Source organism: Netta rufina (genome assembly GCF_964035555.1).
Source record: "Netta rufina genome assembly, chromosome: 5".
Classification (NCBI taxonomy): Eukaryota; Metazoa; Chordata; class Aves; order Anseriformes; family Anatidae; genus Netta; species Netta rufina.
This window is the reverse complement of record NC_140128.1, coordinates 62753176-62773105: the sequence shown is the minus strand read 5'-3', so window position 1 is coordinate 62773105 and position 19930 is coordinate 62753176. Positions and strand designations below refer to the sequence as shown.

The following is a 19930-nucleotide window of genomic DNA, read 5'->3' as shown; positions in this document are numbered from 1 at the left end:
CCAGCAGCTCCTGCTCCCAACCACGGCCCAGGCCCTGGGAGCTGTGGGGCTGGGAGAGGCACCGTGGCACGGCCCCGGGGGCGCCGCGGCGAGGGCGAGAGCTGGGGAGCTGCTAAAGCAGCCGGCCCCTTCTGCACGGCCGCCTCGCCCTCCAATTAAGGCCATTCCTGGCTTCCCCTCCCAATTAGCAGAAAGGGAACCCATTAAGTGGAGCGGGATGTGTGCTGCCCACCTCGGCAGCAGGGCCGCGGGGCTGGCACGGCGTTCCCAGGCACCGAAACCCGGGGGTGCCGCGGGTGAATCAGCCCGGCGAGGCGGGGAGCACGCTCCCAGCGAGGTTTCCCGGCGGGCATCGCCGTGCCACAGCCCTTCCCCTGCTGCAAACCTGCCCCAAAAAGGGGATTTGGTGGCACCGGGAACAAGTGGAGGTGGCGCAGGCGGTTGGGGACCCGCTGGGAGCAAAACCCCGCGGGGATTTTGCGCTTGAGGGCTGATTATTCCCGAGGCGTTTTGGGGATGGGGGGCACAAACCCCGCATGCCCATGGGGCAAAGCACCCCAAAGGACACCCCGCTCCCCTCTGGGTGCCTTGTCCTCCTTTCTCTGCAGCTGAATTGGGGCTGCACCCATCCTGCACGCCCCAGCGGCTACGCCCGTAATCCCCGCGGCCGGGTGCGGCAGGAATTACCTGTTCCCGGGCTGCTCCAACTTGCCCGCCCGTCCCAAGCAGCTCCCGTCCCCCCCGGGCCCCCGGCCCCTTTGGGGTTTTGCACAGACGCTGCTGCTTTGCCTGCCAGAAGCCCCTTTGCCACCACGGGATCCCCTAGGATCTCCCCCCGTCGCCACCGCGCTGAGCCAAATCGGCATGGATAATTATTAATTTTTAATTTTCGGGGCCTGAAAAACTGAAATTAGCTCCCAGCAACAAGATAGAGAGCCCCACGGGCAGCTCCCGCCCGCCCCCACCAATAATTCCTCCCCGGCACCCTAATCTGCAGCCAAAGCCAATTAATTACCCACGCACCGATCCCGGGGCTGCCGGGTGGGGAACCCAGCGGAGGGGCAGCGATGTCCCGGTGGCTGCCTGGGGAACCCCAGGGGTGCAGAGATCCCGGGGCAGGTGGGACCCCACAAGGACCCCGCAGAGGAGCAATCCCTGCCGTTTGGTGCCGACCTCTGATGTGGGGAGGGGATGTGGGAGCCTTGGCCGTGGCCCCGTTGGGGTGATGCTCTATCAGACGGTCCCCACTCCTCTCCGTTTTTTGGTAGAGCACGGCACGAGGCTCGGAGGCCCTGGCACTTCTAAAATAGTGCCCATCAAATCCTCCTCGCTCTGATTTAGGGCCTCAAGACCCCGTCCCCGCAGGGCTGCAGACCACCGGCAGCGGAGGCAGGCAGGGCATCCTCTTCGCTCTGCTCCCGAGGCCGCTGCCGGCTTTTCCCATGACCCGATTCTCCAAAAAAATAAATAAAAATCCTGTTAAACAGCAGCAGCTCTGGATGAAGGCACCGCGGCGATGACACGGCCTCGACAGACCCCGCTGGGAGCGGGGCGAAGCCGAGGGAGCCGCGGCGGTGCTGGTGCCTGCAGACGGGCGAGGGGGAGCCGCGAGTTTGGGGCACAAAATCAGAGATTTGGGGGAGGGAAGAAGGAAAAGGGGTGGAAAGGATGGGGGTGTATGGAGAAAGGGGGGGGACGCAGGAAGGGTGGGATGGGCTGAGCAAAACTGGGGGTTAAATGGAGCAGAAAAAGGAGAAGAGGAGGTGGGAGCGCAGGGGGCGAAGGTCGGTCCAGGCTCGGGGCCACCCGATGGGGTCAGGAGCTGAAGTTTAGCCTCCGACCTCGCCAAGTGGACCAAGGGGCGAGGCAGGGTGCGGGCGGCACGGGGCTGGCAATGAGCCCAGGGTGCAGGGAGCAGCGGCTGGAAGGGGGAATTTGTGGGAGTTGTCTGTGGGTGTCCCTTCTCCTTCCCCCAGGGAGCCTGCGGCTGCCCGGCCCCGCTGCAGGACGTCTCCAAAAACTCCCCCTGCCCCACAGACCCCGGTTAATCGGGGAGAGATGTCTGCTGGCGGGGACTGGCCGAGCTCTGCCATTTATCTCGGCTCTCGGTAATACCCAGCCCCTCCTGCCTTATTTTTTCAGCTCGCTCCCATGCTGGGGGGCTCCAGGAGAGCGCCTGCAGGGGCTGCGCCGCGGGGATGTGGTGGGAAGGGCGAGGAGCCCGGTGGCACCGGTGACAAGGCTGCAGCCGGCACAGCGAGCATGTCCCGCTAGCCCGGATAACCCTCCCTGCCAGGCACCTCGTCGCTATTTAAACCCCTCTCCAGGGACGCTGTTAAGGACGGGTCTGACAAATTACCCCATGTCACCCTGCTGCAGCCTGTCCCCTTCACCCCGTGGCTGCTCTCGCATGACCCTGCCCGCACGGCTCCTCTCCGTCCCCATCCCTTCCCACGCCACTTCCCACACCTTCCAGATTTGAGTTTTTCCCTGCCGGGGCATTTTGCACAGCCAGCATTTTTCCAGGGCTCCCCCAGTCCCAACTGATCCCACTGACACCGCCGAAGCTGCGGGCAAGGCGCTCGCTCTCTGCCTCCCCCCCCGCTGCCCGCGGCTGGGAGCGGGGACGGCGCTTGGAGCAGGAGCCTCGAGGTGTTTGGGAACATCACACCTCCCCTCGCCTCGCCGAGATCTTTAAATATCTGGCCCAAATCCACAGGAGCGCCGAGCTGCTTAACTCCTTGCCTCCAACCCGAAGGGAAATTCGGTGCCTGAACTCAATCAGCAATCAGAGGGAACGGGGCAGGAGGTGCGAAACCGCGCCGGGGGGCGTATGGATGGCTGCGGGTGCCGGCAGCATGCACCGACCCCAAAAGTCCTGGCAAAATCAAGGAGGGAAAACCCAAAACCCGTTGGGAAGCTGCTGCCACCGTGGTTTTTCTTGCCTGCAGCCGGAAGGCGCCCGGAGAGGCTCCTGTGGCAGGAAGCGCCCGCGCTGCCGGGGTGACTCAGCGCAGCGGGGCCCCGCGCCCCCAAGGGTGCTGCAGCCCTCAGAGGGACCCTGGGCCTGTACATGATGGCAAGGGCTGCGAGCAGAGGGAGAAAAGCAACCCCTGAACCCCCAAAATCCCCCGAACACGGCGCGCTGCCCCCCAAAATGATGCAATCTGCAAGAGGAAAGCGATGCGCTCTCCCCAAAAATGATGCGTCCCCAAGAAAGTGAGGTGCCCTCCCCAAAACTGCTGCGCCCTCCAGGAGAAGATGCTCCCCCCCCCCCCTCCCCAGAAGCGAGGCACTTCCCCAAAACGGCCGTGCCGGATTTAGCACCCGCACACCGCGAGGGGAAGCGGCAGCTGGGGACAGCCAAGCCCAGCTCCCCGCCGGGGATGGCACCGCGGGGAGGGGTTTGGGGCGCCGCGAAGGGGACAAGGGGTGCCCCGGGTGTTTGGGGACGCGCTGCTTCTCCCAGCCGAGCTCGTACCCTGCTCCTCAGCCTGATTTGGGGAGCAGAGGCCAAGCCACAGGCGGCGTGCTGGGCTATTTTTCAGGAGAGCATCCCCTGGCACATGAGGCACCGTCCAGCCGCAGGCCAGGGCTCAGCCGAAGTGCAGTGGGAGCTGACGGGAGCGAAGGGTGAGGCGGCCGATCCCTGGAGCCACAGGAAGGGAACAGAAAGTGCCCACGAGCTGGGGAGCCCCGGCTGGCCCCGCACCAGGGTTTGTGCTCAGGGTTTGCAGCAGATGAGCTCGGCCCAGCCGGCAGCGAGAGCGATGAGTCAGGGCTCGGGGCACAATGGGAAGTGTGGGCTCAGCAGGGACGGGGACGCCGCCAGCAGCGGGTTGGGGACACAGCAGGATGGGGCCCTGAGGCTCCGATCCTTCCAGCACCATGAGCAAAACCTCCCCTGTGGCTGGGTACGGGGAGAAAAGAGGGGCAGGGGTGGGATCAGGTGTGCTGCGTGCCCCAGCCCACCAGGACCAGGCACAGCACCAGGGCTGGGACCCCACGCAGAGAGAGCCACCTCCAGCCCGGCTGCTTCCCCGTGTCCCCACCTCCCTTCCTCCCATGGTGGCTTCCTCCCTTATATAGCCTTTAAAAAAAAAAAATAAAAAAAAAAAAAAAAAGCGTACAAACCAGGCCCAAAAGTGAAAGAGGAATAAAAAATAATGAAAAATAATCAAGCCGAAGCAGGAACCCTGCATCGACACCACCTCCGAGGAGCCCTCAGGTGCCCCCGCATCCCACGTGGCAGCTCCAGAGGGCAGAAATAATCAACACGCTAATGACAGGAGCGATTTGGTGTCCTGCAGGAGGCCACGCAGCCTCAGGACAGGGGCGAAACATCCCACAGCGAGCCCTGGGGTGGGCTCAGCCCTCACCCCGAAGGGGCAGCCTCCAGAAATGTCCCCAGAGGCCTCGGATACAGCTTCCAGGATTGCAGCTGCCGCTTTCTGTGCCCACCAGCTCGGTCCTTCCCCTTCGATGGGACGATGGAGGGGAGGAGGACGAGGCCTGGAGGCCAACAGGGGCCTCCTGTAGGATCAGGGCAGGAGCTGGCCGCGGGGCTCGGGTCGGGGCTGGGGGCTCCTGGGGCACAGAAAGCGAGTGCGGGTGGGAACAGGACCCGCGGATGTGACTTTTTGATCTCCGAGTGAGCGACTTAAATAGCTCCTGCAAACGGCTCGGTGGCCCCGTGCAGCACAGGAAGCACAGCGTGCAGCGTCTGCTGCTCTCCTGCTAGGGTGGAAACCCAATTTTGGTGCCACAACACAGAGAGAATGGGGCAGGGGCACGGCCACGCGGCCTTGCCATGTCCATGTTGCTCCCTCCCCAGCTCCCCTGCAGGCCCCCTTCCTTACTGGGAGGCAGCCAGGAAGAGGATGCTGACCCCCTTTCCAAAATCCCCCTTTTATTCCCCAAAAGCAGCCGTTTCACCTCAGGGCCGTGCAGAACAAGAGGCGCAGAGGTGACCACCGCGCTCTCGGCCTCCCCCTGCTCAGCAGCCATTTCCTCCACACAGAGCCGGGGCGGCAGCAGCAGGGGCAGAGTTTTTGGGTTTCACATCCCCTCACAGCGGGTACGACCAAGACAAGAGGGTTGTAGGGGGTGTGAGGAGAACCCGTGTGCCCCCCAGGGTCCCCCTCACCCCACACCAGCCCCAGCTCAGGCACTGTCGAGTTTTGCACACCCCAAGCTGAGGGCCCGGAGGCGCAGGCGAGGAGGAGAGAAGCACGACTTCCTTTTTTCTTCAGAAAGAGATGAAAGGAAGTGCTGAGAACACAACCCCGCAGATAAAACCCAGCTGCTCCGCCAGCACCGGCCCCCTGGGAGATGCTGCTGCACCCCTGCACCCCCAGCGGGGAGCACCTCCCGCGGCCCCGCTGGTACCCCCGGCTTCTTCTCGGGTGAGGTTTTCCACCAGCCCCATCAGGCTGGCACGAACAACGCCAGTAAATCTCTTCCTGCAGGCCACCTTTTAATTAAGAAGCTTTTTGCAGAGAGAGTTAGCAAATAACGCGTGCGGTTAGGACAAATTACAGCCTCGCTTCGCCGCGCACTCGCTCGCTCATCGCCCGCGCCGGGCTCTGCAAGCCAGGGCAGCGCAGTGCGGGGCTCCCTGGGAGCGCTCTCAGCAGATATAAAGCGGGGCCGGGGGCAGGAGGAGGGCTGCAGACAGCACCCAGGTGCCTCCCAACAGGGCTCCCTGCGCACGAGCTGCTGACTCAGCGCCTCCGCTGCCGGTTCTGGAGGAGGAACTGCGTGTGCTGCACGTAGCGTGCAGCAAGGGGCTGAGGGAACAGGCTGTTATAAGCCGCGCCGGGCAGCATCGCTGCTGCAGCAGACCTGATTTCACGGCGTGCTGGGGGATGGCACAGCCAGCCTGGGATGCCTCCCCGTATGGAGAAGCAGCACAATTTCCCCTGAAATTAGATTTCGAAGCGGTTTTCCCCTGAAATTTAATTTCCAAGTGCGCAGTAGCAAGGGGCAGCTGGGTAAGGAACACCACCTGCAGCAAGGAGCCTGCTCACCAGAAGAGTTTAAAGGTGGGCCAACTTAACGCTGTGCACCCTTTTAATAAGAGAATTCAAATGGGGTTAAAAGAAAGAACAATTTTGCCCAGGTTCAGGCCCATCTGCACATCCTCTCAGTGCCGTACCCACCGCCACGCTGCCCTGCTCCTGCAGTGCAATTCCCAGGACCTCTGCAACGCAGAAACAGACACAGAAACCACCAAACGCCAAATAAATAAAATGAAAAGTTTTATTGAGCGGCTCTCTGGGCCTGTTTGAGCCCCCTCACAGGGGTTTCTCCTCAGAGGGGGTGGGAGGTGCTGCTTTATGGCACGGAGACTTCCGCGCAGCGCCCTTGGGTGTGCTTTGGGAGTGCTCGGCCGGGCGGTAACCCGACCACGCAACCAGCGCTGCTCTGGATTAAGCTCTGGTTCCGTTTTGGCCTTCCTCTTCTCCTGCAGGCAGCAGGAGATCGGTGTGCGCTCAGAACGGTGCTATCAGGGCATCTGGGGGAAGGAGCCCGCTCCTCCCTGCGCCTCGTGCCAAGTCCAGCAGCGTTCCGTGGGTGAGTCACCAACCACGCTGCAGGCAGTCCCGCTGCGGTGCCGTTTCATGCTCTCTCCGTCGTCTCCAGAGCTCCAGCCAGCTGCCAGAGGACAGATAACGTGGTCAAAGATCTCACAACAGAAAAATCTAGGAAGACATCTGAAAAAAAACCCAAAAGTACAGACTTTTCACTGGAACACTTCTGTTTAAGTACTGGACCCACGTGTAACGCCAGCACCTTACGCAGAGCACTTTCTTCATGCCTGTCTGCTCAGTGTTAACTAAAAAATGCTCTAACACTGACAGGGAGCTAAGTACCACCTCTACAGGCTGGTTTTGGGAGGAGGGAGGTAGAGCAGAGCACACAGTACTGAAAGCAGCAGTGGGCACGTTGGTTTTTTACTACTTTGGTGCTTCAAAACTCCAGCTTTGAGGTTCTACCGTGCTACACAGCGCGGAAACAGAAGAGAAAGTCAGCGCACGGCTCGAAGGCAGCCCGGCTGAAGTCAAAGGTTGGCACCTGGCAGAGCTCCGCAACAAAAGAGCTCCTTTGTACCAGCACAGTTCTGGTTTGTAGTTCCACGGGGTCCCTCACGGTATTTCACAGCCAGTTTACAGCTTCAGCTGCGGCACGCTCCACCGGTGCCAAGCAAACAGCAGCTCTGTTAACTCCTGGCAACGCGCACCGCGCCGGCCAAATGAACCTACCGCTTGCTTCCTGTGGATATTCACGATGTGGATGTCTGCGCTGCGATACTCCTCGTCGTGCTTATCCAGGGGAATTTTTTCCAGCTCAAAGTCCGCCTGAAGCAGCTGTTATGAGAGGACACAAAATAACTCAAATGACGCCGCCCTTTCGAACTAAGCACGCCTGAAGACAAACTCGATTTAAAAGGTCCCACAATACGCCCCACGAAGGTGGGAATCCTTACGGGGCTGGAGCCTCCATGCTCAGACCATTCCACTGAAGGCCTTTACAAGCAGGCGAGCCATTTTCCCCCCAGTGCAGCACATTTGCCCTCATTTTAGCTAACCCCGTGCCCATTCAAAGCTACAGACATCTTGCGACGTACAAAATAAAAACCCTAAAGCTTTTGACAGAAGGTTTTGCTTCCTCCCATCCCCAAAGTGCTACGCCAAACCACAGCACCTGCCTCTGTCTGCCAACCTTCACAGCTGGAGAGAAAAGAAAACAAAAACACATCAACCCTGCAACGCGCTTGGAAGATTAACTTGGCTGAACCCTGACAAGCTAAGGAAGGAAATAAATTACAGGAAAGCAGAACCCATCCAGGAACACCTACACCTATTGTATTTACTGTGGGAGCAGTACCTCATCAGAACCCATCTCAATTATAGCAACCCTCCTCACAGTCAGGTCCCTGCAAGAGTTCGAGGCAAGGCTAATTACCAAAGAGGCACTTTTATTAACACGTACAAATCACCTTGGAATTCTTGCCCTTCCTTTTTTTTTTGTAGCGCTATTATTTCATACAAAGCAGCTCTCCTGTACAAGGGCTGCTTTTCAGCAGGCTTCACAGGTACAGAGTCCAATCCTGCACTGACCGTCACCCCCACAGCCGTAACCAGTGTTTTGTGTCTCGACCTGCTCAGGAGATACAGCTGATCTATTTTTACTCACCTCACCTATTAATGCTCTCTCGGTGGGGGGCAGAAATGTTTGCAAAAGCAGCTGTACCACTTAGCAAGGAGCTGATTTCCTGAGCTACTCTGGCGAACTCTACCCATGTTTTCCCTATGCTTTCAATTGAACATGTTAAAAGAAAAAAGAGATTTTCGCCAGATTATTTTTTAATCCTCCCAATGACTTCTGCTAACATCAAGACAATCGCTGCAGAAAGAAGACAACAACTAATTGTGAATTCTCTTGCTCCTATATAAATTACCCTACCTATCCTGATATAGACAGATATTGCTGGATGTGTAGGGTCCCTTTTGCAAATCTGGACAGCATCACAGGACAGAGAGGATTTTAAAACCCCACGCAGGTCTGGCTGCTTATTTTCCTCGTGGTCAAAAAGCCCATGTGAAAAACACTTACCTCAAAGTACCTTCTCTCTATTTCAGGATTCTTCCCCATAGTCCTCTGTTCGTAACAGCACAAGACACACGTATCAGGGCCAGTCAGGTCTTTCAGCGTCTTCAGTAACGGTTCTAACGACTGCCCAAAAGAGGTTAAGAATTTCCCACTTAGATTTCAAGTTCATTTTACTGGTACGATACCCTCTAACTAGAGAAAGTCTTCACCCAAGAGAAAACTTTCCAGTTTTGCTTTTCAGGGAGTTATTTTTAGTACATTATCTAGGACAAAAAGAACATGGGGCCAAGCTGGAAAGCAGAAGAGAAAGTGAGATTGCACAGAAGATGACTTTCACAGACTGACCAGGGAAACTGAACTAGCATCAAAGCCAAGAACATCCCACAGCGCTGAAGTGGGCACTTCCTTGAGGCACGCAAGAATGACTATTTCTTGACACACTTCAGAAGTGTGTGTTCTTAAGGGTTCTTGGAATATGGCTCGGATCCAGAACCCTACATATGGAAGCATGACCAGGGAGCCAGTGCAAGGGGCTGGTAACTGAAACAGCGCTGGGCCACGGGGTTCCTCAGGTCATTTCCCTTTTCTGATGACTGCTGTTAGCTCTCTGCTCTGTGCACAACCCACAGCGCTACAGGGTGAGAGCTGGGGGAAGGCTGCAACAGCCGCTTGGCTGAAGCACGAATTCTCCCTTCCTAAGGGAAGTAACAGGGGCACGAGCAGTGCAGGGATGGCACTATTAGTTAGATGCCATTCGCCAATGCACAAGACAGCTCACGGCTATCAGTCGAAACGTTTTCATTCACACTTCACTTGAAATGTTAAAGAAAAAGGAGAGGGAAGAATAACTACTAAGATTTATTATTATTATTTTTTTTAAAGTCTCTGGCTGAATCTCAGACGGCCCTAAATCTGTTAAAAATACCCTTTTCAGCCTCGTTTTACACAGCCCTCTAAGACACAGGGACCAAGACACAAGCACAGGATTTATTTGAACACTTCTCACGCCAACCCCCAACTCCTCCCAGGCAAGCTTTCTACGCGGGTTTCGCGAAGGCCTCGTTTACCTCCTCGTAGTAAATGCAATCAGCCATGAGTATGTAATCAGGGGGCGGCTGAAACTCCGTGACATCTTCACCCCTAAAAAAAGAAGCAGAAAAAGGTGAGCGCTGCCTTCCGTCACACAGCACGCTGCGCTATATACATGAGCGCGCACAGAGTTAGCGATTTGTGCTTCCATTCTGAAGCAGCGTTTTCACATTTGGTAACATCGGGAAGCAGAACGGGAACATTCAAGGCTCATACAAACCATTTCAGTACCTTGGCTCGGACTGACCCCGTGACGAGGTGTTTGTTGTTCTCTATATTAACCAGCAACAGCTCCTGCAGCTCCTCCAGGTCGGTGACCGTCACGTTCGCCCTACAACACACACGGGTCACCTCACGGCCGCACCTCCCCACATGCACAACCCCCTTTTTTTTTTTTTCTTTCTTTTTTATGAGGGGGAGAGGATTTAAACCCGGCTTTCGCACATCTCCATGCACCGAAGGAGGAGGAGGAGGGGAAGGCTCCGCTCACCCACCCCAGCGTGGCCGCCATGATCCCCACGGCGCCGGTGCCGGCGCCCAGCTCGAGGACGGCTCGGCGGGCGAGGGGACAGGCGCCGGTCTCCAGGAACTTGGCGAGCACCAGCGCCGCGTCCCACACCACACAGCCCACGCCGCCCGCCGCCCGCTGCTCCAGCCGCAGCGCCGGGCCGCCCCGCCGCTCCAGCTCCCTCACGAAGCCGCCCGCCGCCGCCATGGCCGCGGGCTCTGAGGCGGCGCGGCCCCTCCCCGCCTCAGGGGCGCCGCCCCGCCGCCATGGCGGCCGCGGCGGGCTGAAGGAAATGGCGGCAGGGGCCGGAGCCTCAGGGAGCGGTGCTCCCCCTGCTCAGCCTCTATCGGGTTCTCCGCTGAAGTAGCGGGGGTCCCACCGGGAGCTGTTTCGTTAGAAGTGCTCCATAAGGTGTTTTTTAAACTCACCTGTACGTTGGCTGCTACAGGAAAGTGTATTCTGAGCTGCCCTTGCTTGACAGAAAAAATCCCTTTTCACCTGAGTTTACTGTTCACTGGCAGCACAGGGGTAAATGTAAAGCCGCCACGCTAACAGGCATGGTTGCTGTAGGGAAGAAAACAGCAGTCCCTGCTTGTCTGGTCATTAAAACCTTGTACATGCTTTCCACAAAAGCCAGAGTTTAGTTAAGAGGTGAAAAACCTCCATGTGAAGACCCCATGGAGAAAGTTCCCCCATCCCCATCCCTGGCCCTCATCCCACCTTCCTCGCCCAGCCCTCCCGTTCTGCTGGGCTGATGTTGAACACCAGCCAGAGGAAAGTCAGCTGTGGAGGAAAAATGGGTTTCTATCACCATTCTCTTCATCCTACACTAACTGCTCTTCCAAAAAACCACAGGGCTGGAAACCAGCACTGTGCAGGTGTCTGGGAGAGCTGCAGGTGCTCAATGTCACCTGGAGATGTTCACTTTCCATGTGTGTTTGTGTAAACACGGCGAGCATATGATCAGTTTCCAGCATCTTCCCAGCTTGTTTATAAGCAAAACCCATTCCACAAGTTGCTCCATGCAACCAGAGGCTGTAGCCTGTAAGCGCTGTGGGCACGCAGTCCCACCTAATGCCACAGCATTGCTGCAAGTCCCAGGTGTTCGAGGTCCTCATCCAATATTTAAACTTCCAAGGTTTTAAAAAAGCAGCTGAATATGAGTGGACTGTGAGTCAACATCGTTAAATGCAAAGGCTTTTTGTTGTTATTTTCCTTCGATGTTTGGAAACTTTAATTACTCTCTTTCTTAGCATTTCTTACTGATGCTCACTCCCTTCCCTCAGGAGGAGTTCCTGCATTTAGTAGGAATCCTGAATGGGCCATTCAGACCTGTGGTGTAGTTTTGAAAACTGGAAAAATTTGAAATCTGGAGAGAAAAAAACAAAAAACACAAAAGAACGAATAAAAGATGGTTAAAGACGGTTTCTTTTTTTTCCTGTCTTTGTTCTGGATCTGCTGTAGCCAAGTCATAGTGCCTGAAGAAATTATCCTGGCTCCAGAGCAGGAGGAACTGCTAAAACCCAGTAACTCAAAATAGGATCACTGAAAGAAACTAGCAACATGTTTCGTTTGCTATTAAGCGATTTCACGTTCCATCTGTTTATCTGCACTTTTCTGAGGGAACTGCCTTTTCCCACACCAGCCAACTTCAAACCCAGCAATTTCACATTTTTCCTCTAGCATTTTTTTTTTTTTTGCTCTTTTTATCCACCCCTCTAATTACGAAGTAGCTGAAATGTTAATTTACTGCTATCTTGGCATTCCAGCGAACCACACTGCTGGGAACCTGCCTGCCTCTGACCACTTCCACAGCAGAACGGTTACTTTGGGAATGCGCGTTTCTGTACCCACTGTACTTTTAAAGCTGCTGGCATTGCTCTTGCTGCCCTGCTTTGGAACAGTTCTTTGTTTTTGCATTTTCCAGCTCCTGTTATGCTTGGAAGACGGTTTAATTGTGCGGTAAGTTATCCATACGCAAGGCCTCTTTTCTGAATCATGCTGTGATTTATATACTTCGAGTCAACTTCAGAACTGGCTCTGTGAAGGTACGGGTAATATTTCACGCATGGGAAATGCAACCGGGAACAATGTTTTCCTGCTGCTTTCTAGCACAGGCAGCGTGTTCTTCTAGCACTGCCCAAATACCTTGGGCAACATGTTTCCTCATTATTACCTCTATCGGGAGATCTAATTTAAGAGGTTCCTGCTCTCCTCTCCTCTGGCTAGAGCTTTACTGGCCCTCCACCAGTGCTGATTCACTTCACAGAACCACAGGATGGTTTGGGCTGGAAGAGACCTCACAGCCCATCTAATCCCAGCCCCTGCCATGGGCAGGGCCCCCTGCCCCCAGCCCAGGCTGCCCCCAGCCCCATCCAGCCTGGCCTTGGGCACTGCCAGGGATGGGGCAGCCACAGCTCCTCGGGGCAGCCTGGGCCAGGGCCTCGCCGCCCTCTGAGGGAAGAATTTCTTCCTAATGTCTGTTCTAAACCCACCCTCTTTTGGTTTAAAGCCATTCCCCCTTGTCCTATCACCCCACCTTGTGACAGAGTCCCTCCCCAGCTGTCCTGCAGCCCCTTTAGGCACTGGCAGGCTGCTGTGAGGTCCCAGCTCTCAGCCTTGTCTTCATGAGAGGGGCAGTGACACACCAAGCCCACCTTGTGAAAAGCAAGGGGATCTTTTTCCACATCCAGTTCAGAGCACAACAAAATACGGTTGAAGAGGCACCAGGAGGAGGAGGATGTTGGGCGCTTGCTTAGTGGGACCTGCCGCTGTCAAAACCACAACATAAACTCATAGGCTCCCGTCTGAATGTAGAACTTCCACCCCAAGCCACTCTTTCACAATTAGGTTTAAGAATTAAAAAATGAAGCCTTTCACGGGTCCCTCCCTATGTGTTTTGTAGGCTGGAAACATAAAATGCAAGTCATCACCTAAAAAAGGCTGCTGTGAGTGGTGTGCCCCTGTGTCATCCCAAGGGGAGCTCTACTAAACACACACTGCTTCTGCCACAAGTTCACACTCTGCTTGAACTCCATCACAAGCTGGAGCCTCACAAAGGATCTGGAAGGCATGGCCTGTGAGGAGAGGTGAGCACACTTAGGTTGTCCAGTCTGGAGGCCACGAGGAGACCTCCTTGCTCTTTACAGCTCCCTGAGAATGGGAAGCACTGAGGCAGGCACTGAGCTGCACCAGGGAAGGTTCAGACTGGAGGTCAGGAAAAAAAAAATTACCTTGAGAGTGGTCAGGCACTGGCACAGGCTTCCTAGCAAGGCAGCTGATGCCCCATGGCTGTCAGTATTCATGAGGCATTTGGATAATGCCCTCAATGACATGCTCTAACTTTTGGTTAGCCCTCAAATGGCCAGGCAGTTGCACTAGATGGTCTTTGGAGGTCTCTTCACACTGATCTATTCAGGGTCTTGATGGAGGGAAGTACTTTGACATACATGGAGGGCCGTTACTAATCAGCAGATGCTCAGCTTAAAGCGATCTGGTGAGGACTTTGCTGAATCGGGACCAAAATAAAGCTATGCTGCATTGTAATATGGGATATGGAACATGCTTCTGGTCTAAGCACTTGTATAGGAAGGTACAAAAAGCTGACATTTGTATGTTCTCAGGAAAGGAGCATGAAGGGGACAGGCAGGAGAAGAATGTCCAAGAGACAGACACCAAGATGCATCTTCCCAGGAGAAGAGAATTAGCACTCCTTCCCAGCCGTATTGTCTCTCCTCTTCCTGAGGAAGTGCCTGACACGGTGGCAGCAACATAAGCAGGCTGATGAAAAGCCACAGTGTGACTTGGAAGCCTGAGCTGCTTTAAATCCCACCGCAGCGCTCAGCCTCCAGACAGGAACTGGAAAAAAGGGAAACCACTTCTCCAGCTAGAGGGGCTGAGGCATCTAGCTGGTGGGTTAGCAGGTGGAGGGAAAGGACACGCTCCCAGGGAGCTGTCATGTGTCACGCTCAGCTTCCTTGAAACTTTGCTTGCAGCACGGTGTGGACCCAATTGCAGAAGAAATGACAACAAAAGCTGAGAATAGCAACGTGGAAAATTGGGGCATTTTGTATTGCAGACTTACTAAATCCAGTTCCAAACCTTGTCCTTACAAGGAACACGCACTGCTCAAGCTCTTGAAAATTAAGACTGGGGTGATTTATTAATCTTGTTAAGAACTCTGATACAAAGCACAGTAAAAGGCCACAGACCAGTAAATAAAATGTGGCTTCTGACCACTTTATAAATGCTGCTACAGTACTACCAGTAAAACAGACTCACTCTCACACCAGTTCAAACAAGTAGTTCAACTGGCAAATAAAAGTTCCATTCACTTATCAGTTTAAAAAGTTTAATAAAGCTTTAAAGTGTTTGCTGGTTTAAATGCTACCGATTTCCAAAATGGATTCACGATTAAGTTAAGTGAGATCTAAAGGAAGGTATTAGGTTTGGAAGGCAAGACTGTTCCTAAGCCAGAGGAAACACTTCTGACCGTGTAGGATTGCGAGAGTAGCAGACTGTATTATAGGCCTCACGTCACTTAAATTTATACAGGTTATTAGCATTATCTGTAAATATACAATATAAACAATTGTACATACATGGCATATAGCTTTGTTCTCCAGAACAGTAGACAACTCTTTAGCTTAAGACATCTTCACCTACCAAAACAAAAAGGCACATCTGAACAAGATGCATGCTAAGTACTAGGGATCCTTTCCAGTATCTGAGACAGGCAGTCCTTGTTCATACTTCCTCAAAATAATCACGACCAACTGAGTATTTTGGTATCTTCTTTTAGATTTCAATCTATTTTTTTTTGTATTCAGCAGCAAATCAATGGCAATTAAGACATGGCATTAAAATATTTGGGAACAGTAGCTGTCACTCACGAACCTCCAAGCCCACACAGAGTTAGAAGGCAAGTGGCCAGAGGTTTAAAATCAGGAAACGCTGTATATCCTGCCGTTGGGTAATCATCCCATTGTTCTTTTGAAAAAAGGCCACTAGTGCTCAAATTGGAAAAAAAAAAAAAAAATCCACAGACGCACCTTTTTTGGCTCAGTGCAATTAAATGATGTCAGTTTAAACTCAATTAGTGTAGTTTACAGTGCAAAAAGATATATTTTGTATACTGGCATAACTGTCGGCACTAAGGACGTGAAACAAGGCAATGCTGCTGATCACCTGAGGGTAATGCTGTCGAACAGACGCAGGCTAGAGTGTGTGTCGTCTTATTTTTCCAATTTAAGCTATTTTTTTTGTTTGATCAGCAGCACTTTAAGAGCATAATTTGTGAAAAGTACTAAAATACACTGCCTTCTTCGAATAAATAAAAAAAAAAAGGAACTTTACAAATACTATTCCAGTGTCAATGACTACTATGGCTAAGGTCATTGAGGAGTTTCTGCATTTTCTAGCAAAGACAGTCTGTGCAAAGGCGGGTGGGAGAGCTCCCTTTTGTAAGTCTTTGGTGGCAGTTTGGGTAACTGAGGGCTCGAATTCTGCCTGGGCGGGACGGGGGGCGCGGGCAGGTGGACCAGGTTGTTGTGACTGGCGCTGGTCACGCAGCAGCGGCGCAGGACCCGTGGAGAGGGAGTGCTGGGAGGAGTGCCAGGAGAGCTGGGGCCCGTGCCAGCCTCCCTGAACCACTCGGGATCTCTGTGCAAGCGTCCCACCGGCGGCGGCTGCAGGTTGAGGGGGCAGTTGATAAAGTGTTCGGGAGGCCGGTGCGGTACTGGCGGCGGAGTCTCAGGAAGGGGGTCCCGAGGGGGCGGCGGAGGAGGGCTGTGCAGAGGCTGCTCGAAGGAGCCAGCGTAAGCAGGAACACGAGGCTGTATCTTTGGAGGTGGCGGCTGCCGGGGTGGGATCGCGGGGGGATCGTCATCCGATTTTAAACTTCCCTACGACGTTACAAGAGAAAAAGGCACCGTAAGAAACGGAGATTGTTATGAGAAGAGCATTATCTCCTGAGAGCTGCTGAATTTTCTTCAAGTTTGTTACTGGTGCTGTCACAAATGTGATACTGGCATAGCCCTATCTCTGATCTGATTATGACCGGTATGTTCCCAAAGCAGCTAAGCAGGATTCAGACACTGGGAACCTGAAACTTCAAAAGGAGTAACTGGAGCACTGCATCTGAAATGTGCCAAATCTCCAAAAGACTAACGAAATCCAACCTGGCTAGACGTTCAGTGATTTATTATCAAAGCTGTTCAATACAGGGAAAATATACCTTAGCGTTAGAAGCATCCTGATCCATCTTTTTGCGAGGAGGAAGCGGGGGAGGGTTTTGAGGTTCGTCACTTAGTTTAGGAAAGCTACCCCACGAGCTGAAGAAAGTCTCTGGAGAGAGAAGAGCCGGTATTTTACTGCTTGTGTAATATCTGAGGAACGTGTTCAAGAATATTACACCAAACTAGATGAAATTCCAACAAGCAGATCTTTGTGTTCAACAGCAACATGAACCACTACATTGCAGCTGTATGAAACTCTCATTCATTGCTTTCATCAGATATACTCTTTACAAAGTGGTCTCCCATTTCCAAAATCAAAGATACACGTCAGCAGTTAGCAGTCAATGCTAAAGGACCCAAAAATAAATAAAATGAAGTCAACTCCTAGCGGGTACTTCAACAACTTGCACTGCAATCCTCTCTGTATTGCAGAATTTGCCTGTTTACCACAGCACCTGCAGTCTGGCCACACGGCTCAGTTACACTTTTGAGTGGAAAGTTTGTTCTCTCAGCCCTATGGGTACATGCTCAAATTTGGAAGTTTCGAGGCTGTGTTAATAGCTTTGTAGCGTTTCTAAAGCAGAAGAATTATACGCTGCACTGAAGAGACGGTGATAACTCCCACAGCGTTTTATTACGTTCCAAATTCTTCTGTTTTACCGAGGAAAAAATCCTCGAAGAAACAGCACAACCCAAAACCTGTATGTGACTTTTGTCACACCTTTGCTTTTTTGCTTCAATGTGCACAGCACTCTATACCAGTGCATTAGGCAACTGCGCTCTCCAGTTTGAAATGTTCATATTATGGATTATATATGTCTGCGTAATAGGGGAGTGAAAAAAGAGAAGCTCAAAAGGCAGATGAATACAGGATTTCCCTCACAGCTGTGGTACAAAAAGCACCTCTTAATTCCCCAGCAATAGAACAATTATTTTCACTGAGTGGTAATGCTAAATTATCAGGTTGCTTCGTTTGTATCATTAGTCAAACAAAACAATCATCAAGGACATTCAAAAGAGAAGCAACATCACACTAGAGGCCTGGGAAAAAAAAAGATCAGACAGTTCTTAGATTTTTTAGACTGCTTTACTGGATGGTTGATCTAAAGCCTGTAAAAAACTTCCCTCAGAACTCTATTTAACGAACACGGTCCATATTTTATTCCAGATTTCAGAGACCATTTAATTACTATTCAGCTCTCCTGAAGCCAGGAAAGGCAAAGTTAAAGGAAACGTTTAATAGAGTTACAGTACTCACTCGACTGTGGCAAAGTGACGGGAGCGAAGATGCTATTGTTACCTGTGAAATGAAAAACGGATTAAAGATTTTCCAGACAGAACATCTCCACTACAGCACAAAGCATGCTCGTGAATGACCTCAAAGGCGACCAGATTTTCTACGTTTATCTACTGCTAACACAAATTAAGCTTTCCTTTGAAAAATATTCTTGAACAAAAGATTTTAAGTTATGCTGGGAATTAAAACTTCATTATTACAGTCTGTTGGACACCACCACGTTGTCACTCATTTCCCCTACAGCCCACACGCCCTCAGCATTTGCCATATAGATCTTGTCACTTACCCCCCATGAGGATTAACCTGCCTGCCCAGTCTGCAGCTCCCTTTGAGAGGAGGCAAGGCCTCTCAAAGGCTGCTCCTAAGACCACGGAGCTGCTCACAGCTACAAGCAAAGCTTGGCAGCATATTAGTGCATCTATGCTAAGAGGATCATTTTTTAATCAAGACTGCATTTTGCAGCGAGCGCCCTGACCACCCCCCACTTTCTGGCGCTTTGGTTCACATCTCCAAATATACAGACTGGATTCTCTTCAAAGGAAACGAAACCAGAATCACTAGAGTGTGTTCAGCCCACAGGAATGCTCCTGAAATGCACTGGCGTGGACTCCAGGCTCTCAGCACTGTCTCTTTACATAGGTGCCATACGTGGTAAAGCAGGCGCAGTCCCTGTAAAGCCTCACAGGGACATCTCCCAGAACAGATTGCCTCAGCTTTAGTAGGCCAAAAGACTGGAAATATCCCTTGTTATTTAACTACTTAGGGCAGGCAGTTCCAAACTGCAGTACATACAGCGCTGATTCAAGAACTTCATCGTTCACAACTAAATTTTGCAATGATTTTTTTTTTAAAGGCTGGCACACAGACCAACACAGTTTGGAATCCCGAGGGACAGCAGCAACAATTATTAAAACATATTTACCATAAGAACTGTTGAGATCAACGTCTGAAAATACGCTGAACTCTGAAGAAGCAGAGACTGGCGGAGTAGACGGCGTGTTTGGAGAAGTTGGTGCCGATACTGTTGATTCATGCTCTGCCTCAGTAATTCTACTGAAACTTATCTTACTCGGTTCCTTTTCAAGTGGTAATGGATGACTTCTCAAGGTGCCAGAGGTGGAGCCGTGTCTGCCGGTGTTGGGCCTTATCCCAGGAGATTTTAGGGGGTACGTTGTTTTTCTAGGCTGAAGAAATAAAGCTGGTTAGTACTGCTAACACTGCAGATAGCAAAATCACCAAGTCTCTACGAGCAATTTTAAAAGGTACTTGTCAAATACATATGAAAGTGTTACAGCCTCTTTGCAACTGACTTGAGGTTGTTATCTGTACTACAGGAGCTTACTGAAAAGTTAGGGATGCAGCTTAAAAATCTTTTTTTCCAGCTTATTAAATATTCTCACAGCTATGAAGAACGAATAGTCAAATTTCAGATGCACGTCAGTCATGACAAAATAGAAGGAAGAGCAAGTCACAATCTTGGCAGGGAGTTATTTTGAGTGCCTCCATAGGCTTGCAGAAGAGCTTCACATAACAGCAACGTAAGATGTGAAAGTCTCCAGGCCCCTGCATGTGTCCAGGACTACGGACAAGCTCAGGCGCATGCCGTGTATGCACGCTGGGTGAATCAGTCTGAAATTCTTACACACGCATTAGTGGTGTGCCTGAAACAAGCCTCATCAGACTCAGGTGTAACACAGCACAGATCAAAGCCGATGCTTTGAAGACGAGCTCCGTTCCCATCCTGTGGTGGTGTGCGTGACTCCACCACATTACAGCACCCAGAACTGGACCTTCCTGAAATTCCCATAAGAATGTCTGTCTGCTTTGGAAGACACAAGCTATAAAGAATTCATGCCCAGATAACAGAGAGAGCAGTATGGGTTTCTATTTTTAGAAAAGGAAGAAAAAAAGAAGAGAGAAATTACTGTAAACAGCATTTTTGCACCAGTAATTTCTGCCAGTTTCTTGCCATAGTTGCAATATCATCTTAGTCATTCCTCTAAAAGGAGATTGCTAAAATGATTGATGGCTCTTAAAAATTCGATAAATTTCCAGCTACTCAAATGCACAATTACAACATGTAGAAATCGAGTGTTCTTGTGAGCTGTATTTCTCTGCTTAAAAAAAGAACTCTAGGCCCCAGCAACTTTTTTTTTTTTAAACACAGCTACACCTTCAAATCAT

General features: G+C 52.1%; 2 protein-coding genes across 2 annotated transcripts in view; both read right to left on the bottom strand.

Moving 5' to 3' along the window:
* Positions 1 to 6259: 6259 nt before the first annotated feature.
* VCPKMT (valosin containing protein lysine methyltransferase) lies at positions 6260 to 10420 on the bottom strand (the record flags this gene model as incomplete). Its single annotated transcript, XM_084288022.1, has 6 exons — positions 6260 to 6657; positions 7266 to 7370; positions 8620 to 8739; positions 9684 to 9756; positions 9926 to 10036; positions 10200 to 10420. 6 exons carry the CDS (start codon positions 10418 to 10420, stop codon positions 6622 to 6624), a joined length of 666 nt encoding a protein of 221 aa, XP_084144148.1. The 3' UTR covers positions 6260 to 6621.
* Positions 10421 to 14349: 3929 nt separating this feature from the next.
* The window catches only part of SOS2 (SOS Ras/Rho guanine nucleotide exchange factor 2), a 52396-nt gene continuing 46815 nt past the window's right edge, over positions 14350 to 19930 (bottom strand). Inside the window, exons 20-23 of the mRNA XM_084287553.1 lie at positions 18669 to 18930; positions 17708 to 17749; positions 16449 to 16558; positions 14350 to 16116 (exon numbers count right to left, since the gene is read on the bottom strand). Of these exons, the coding sequence (XP_084143679.1) occupies positions 15607 to 16116; positions 16449 to 16558; positions 17708 to 17749; positions 18669 to 18930 (924 nt within the window). The 3' untranslated portion in view covers positions 14350 to 15606. The remainder of the gene's footprint in view (positions 16117 to 16448; positions 16559 to 17707; positions 17750 to 18668; positions 18931 to 19930) is intronic.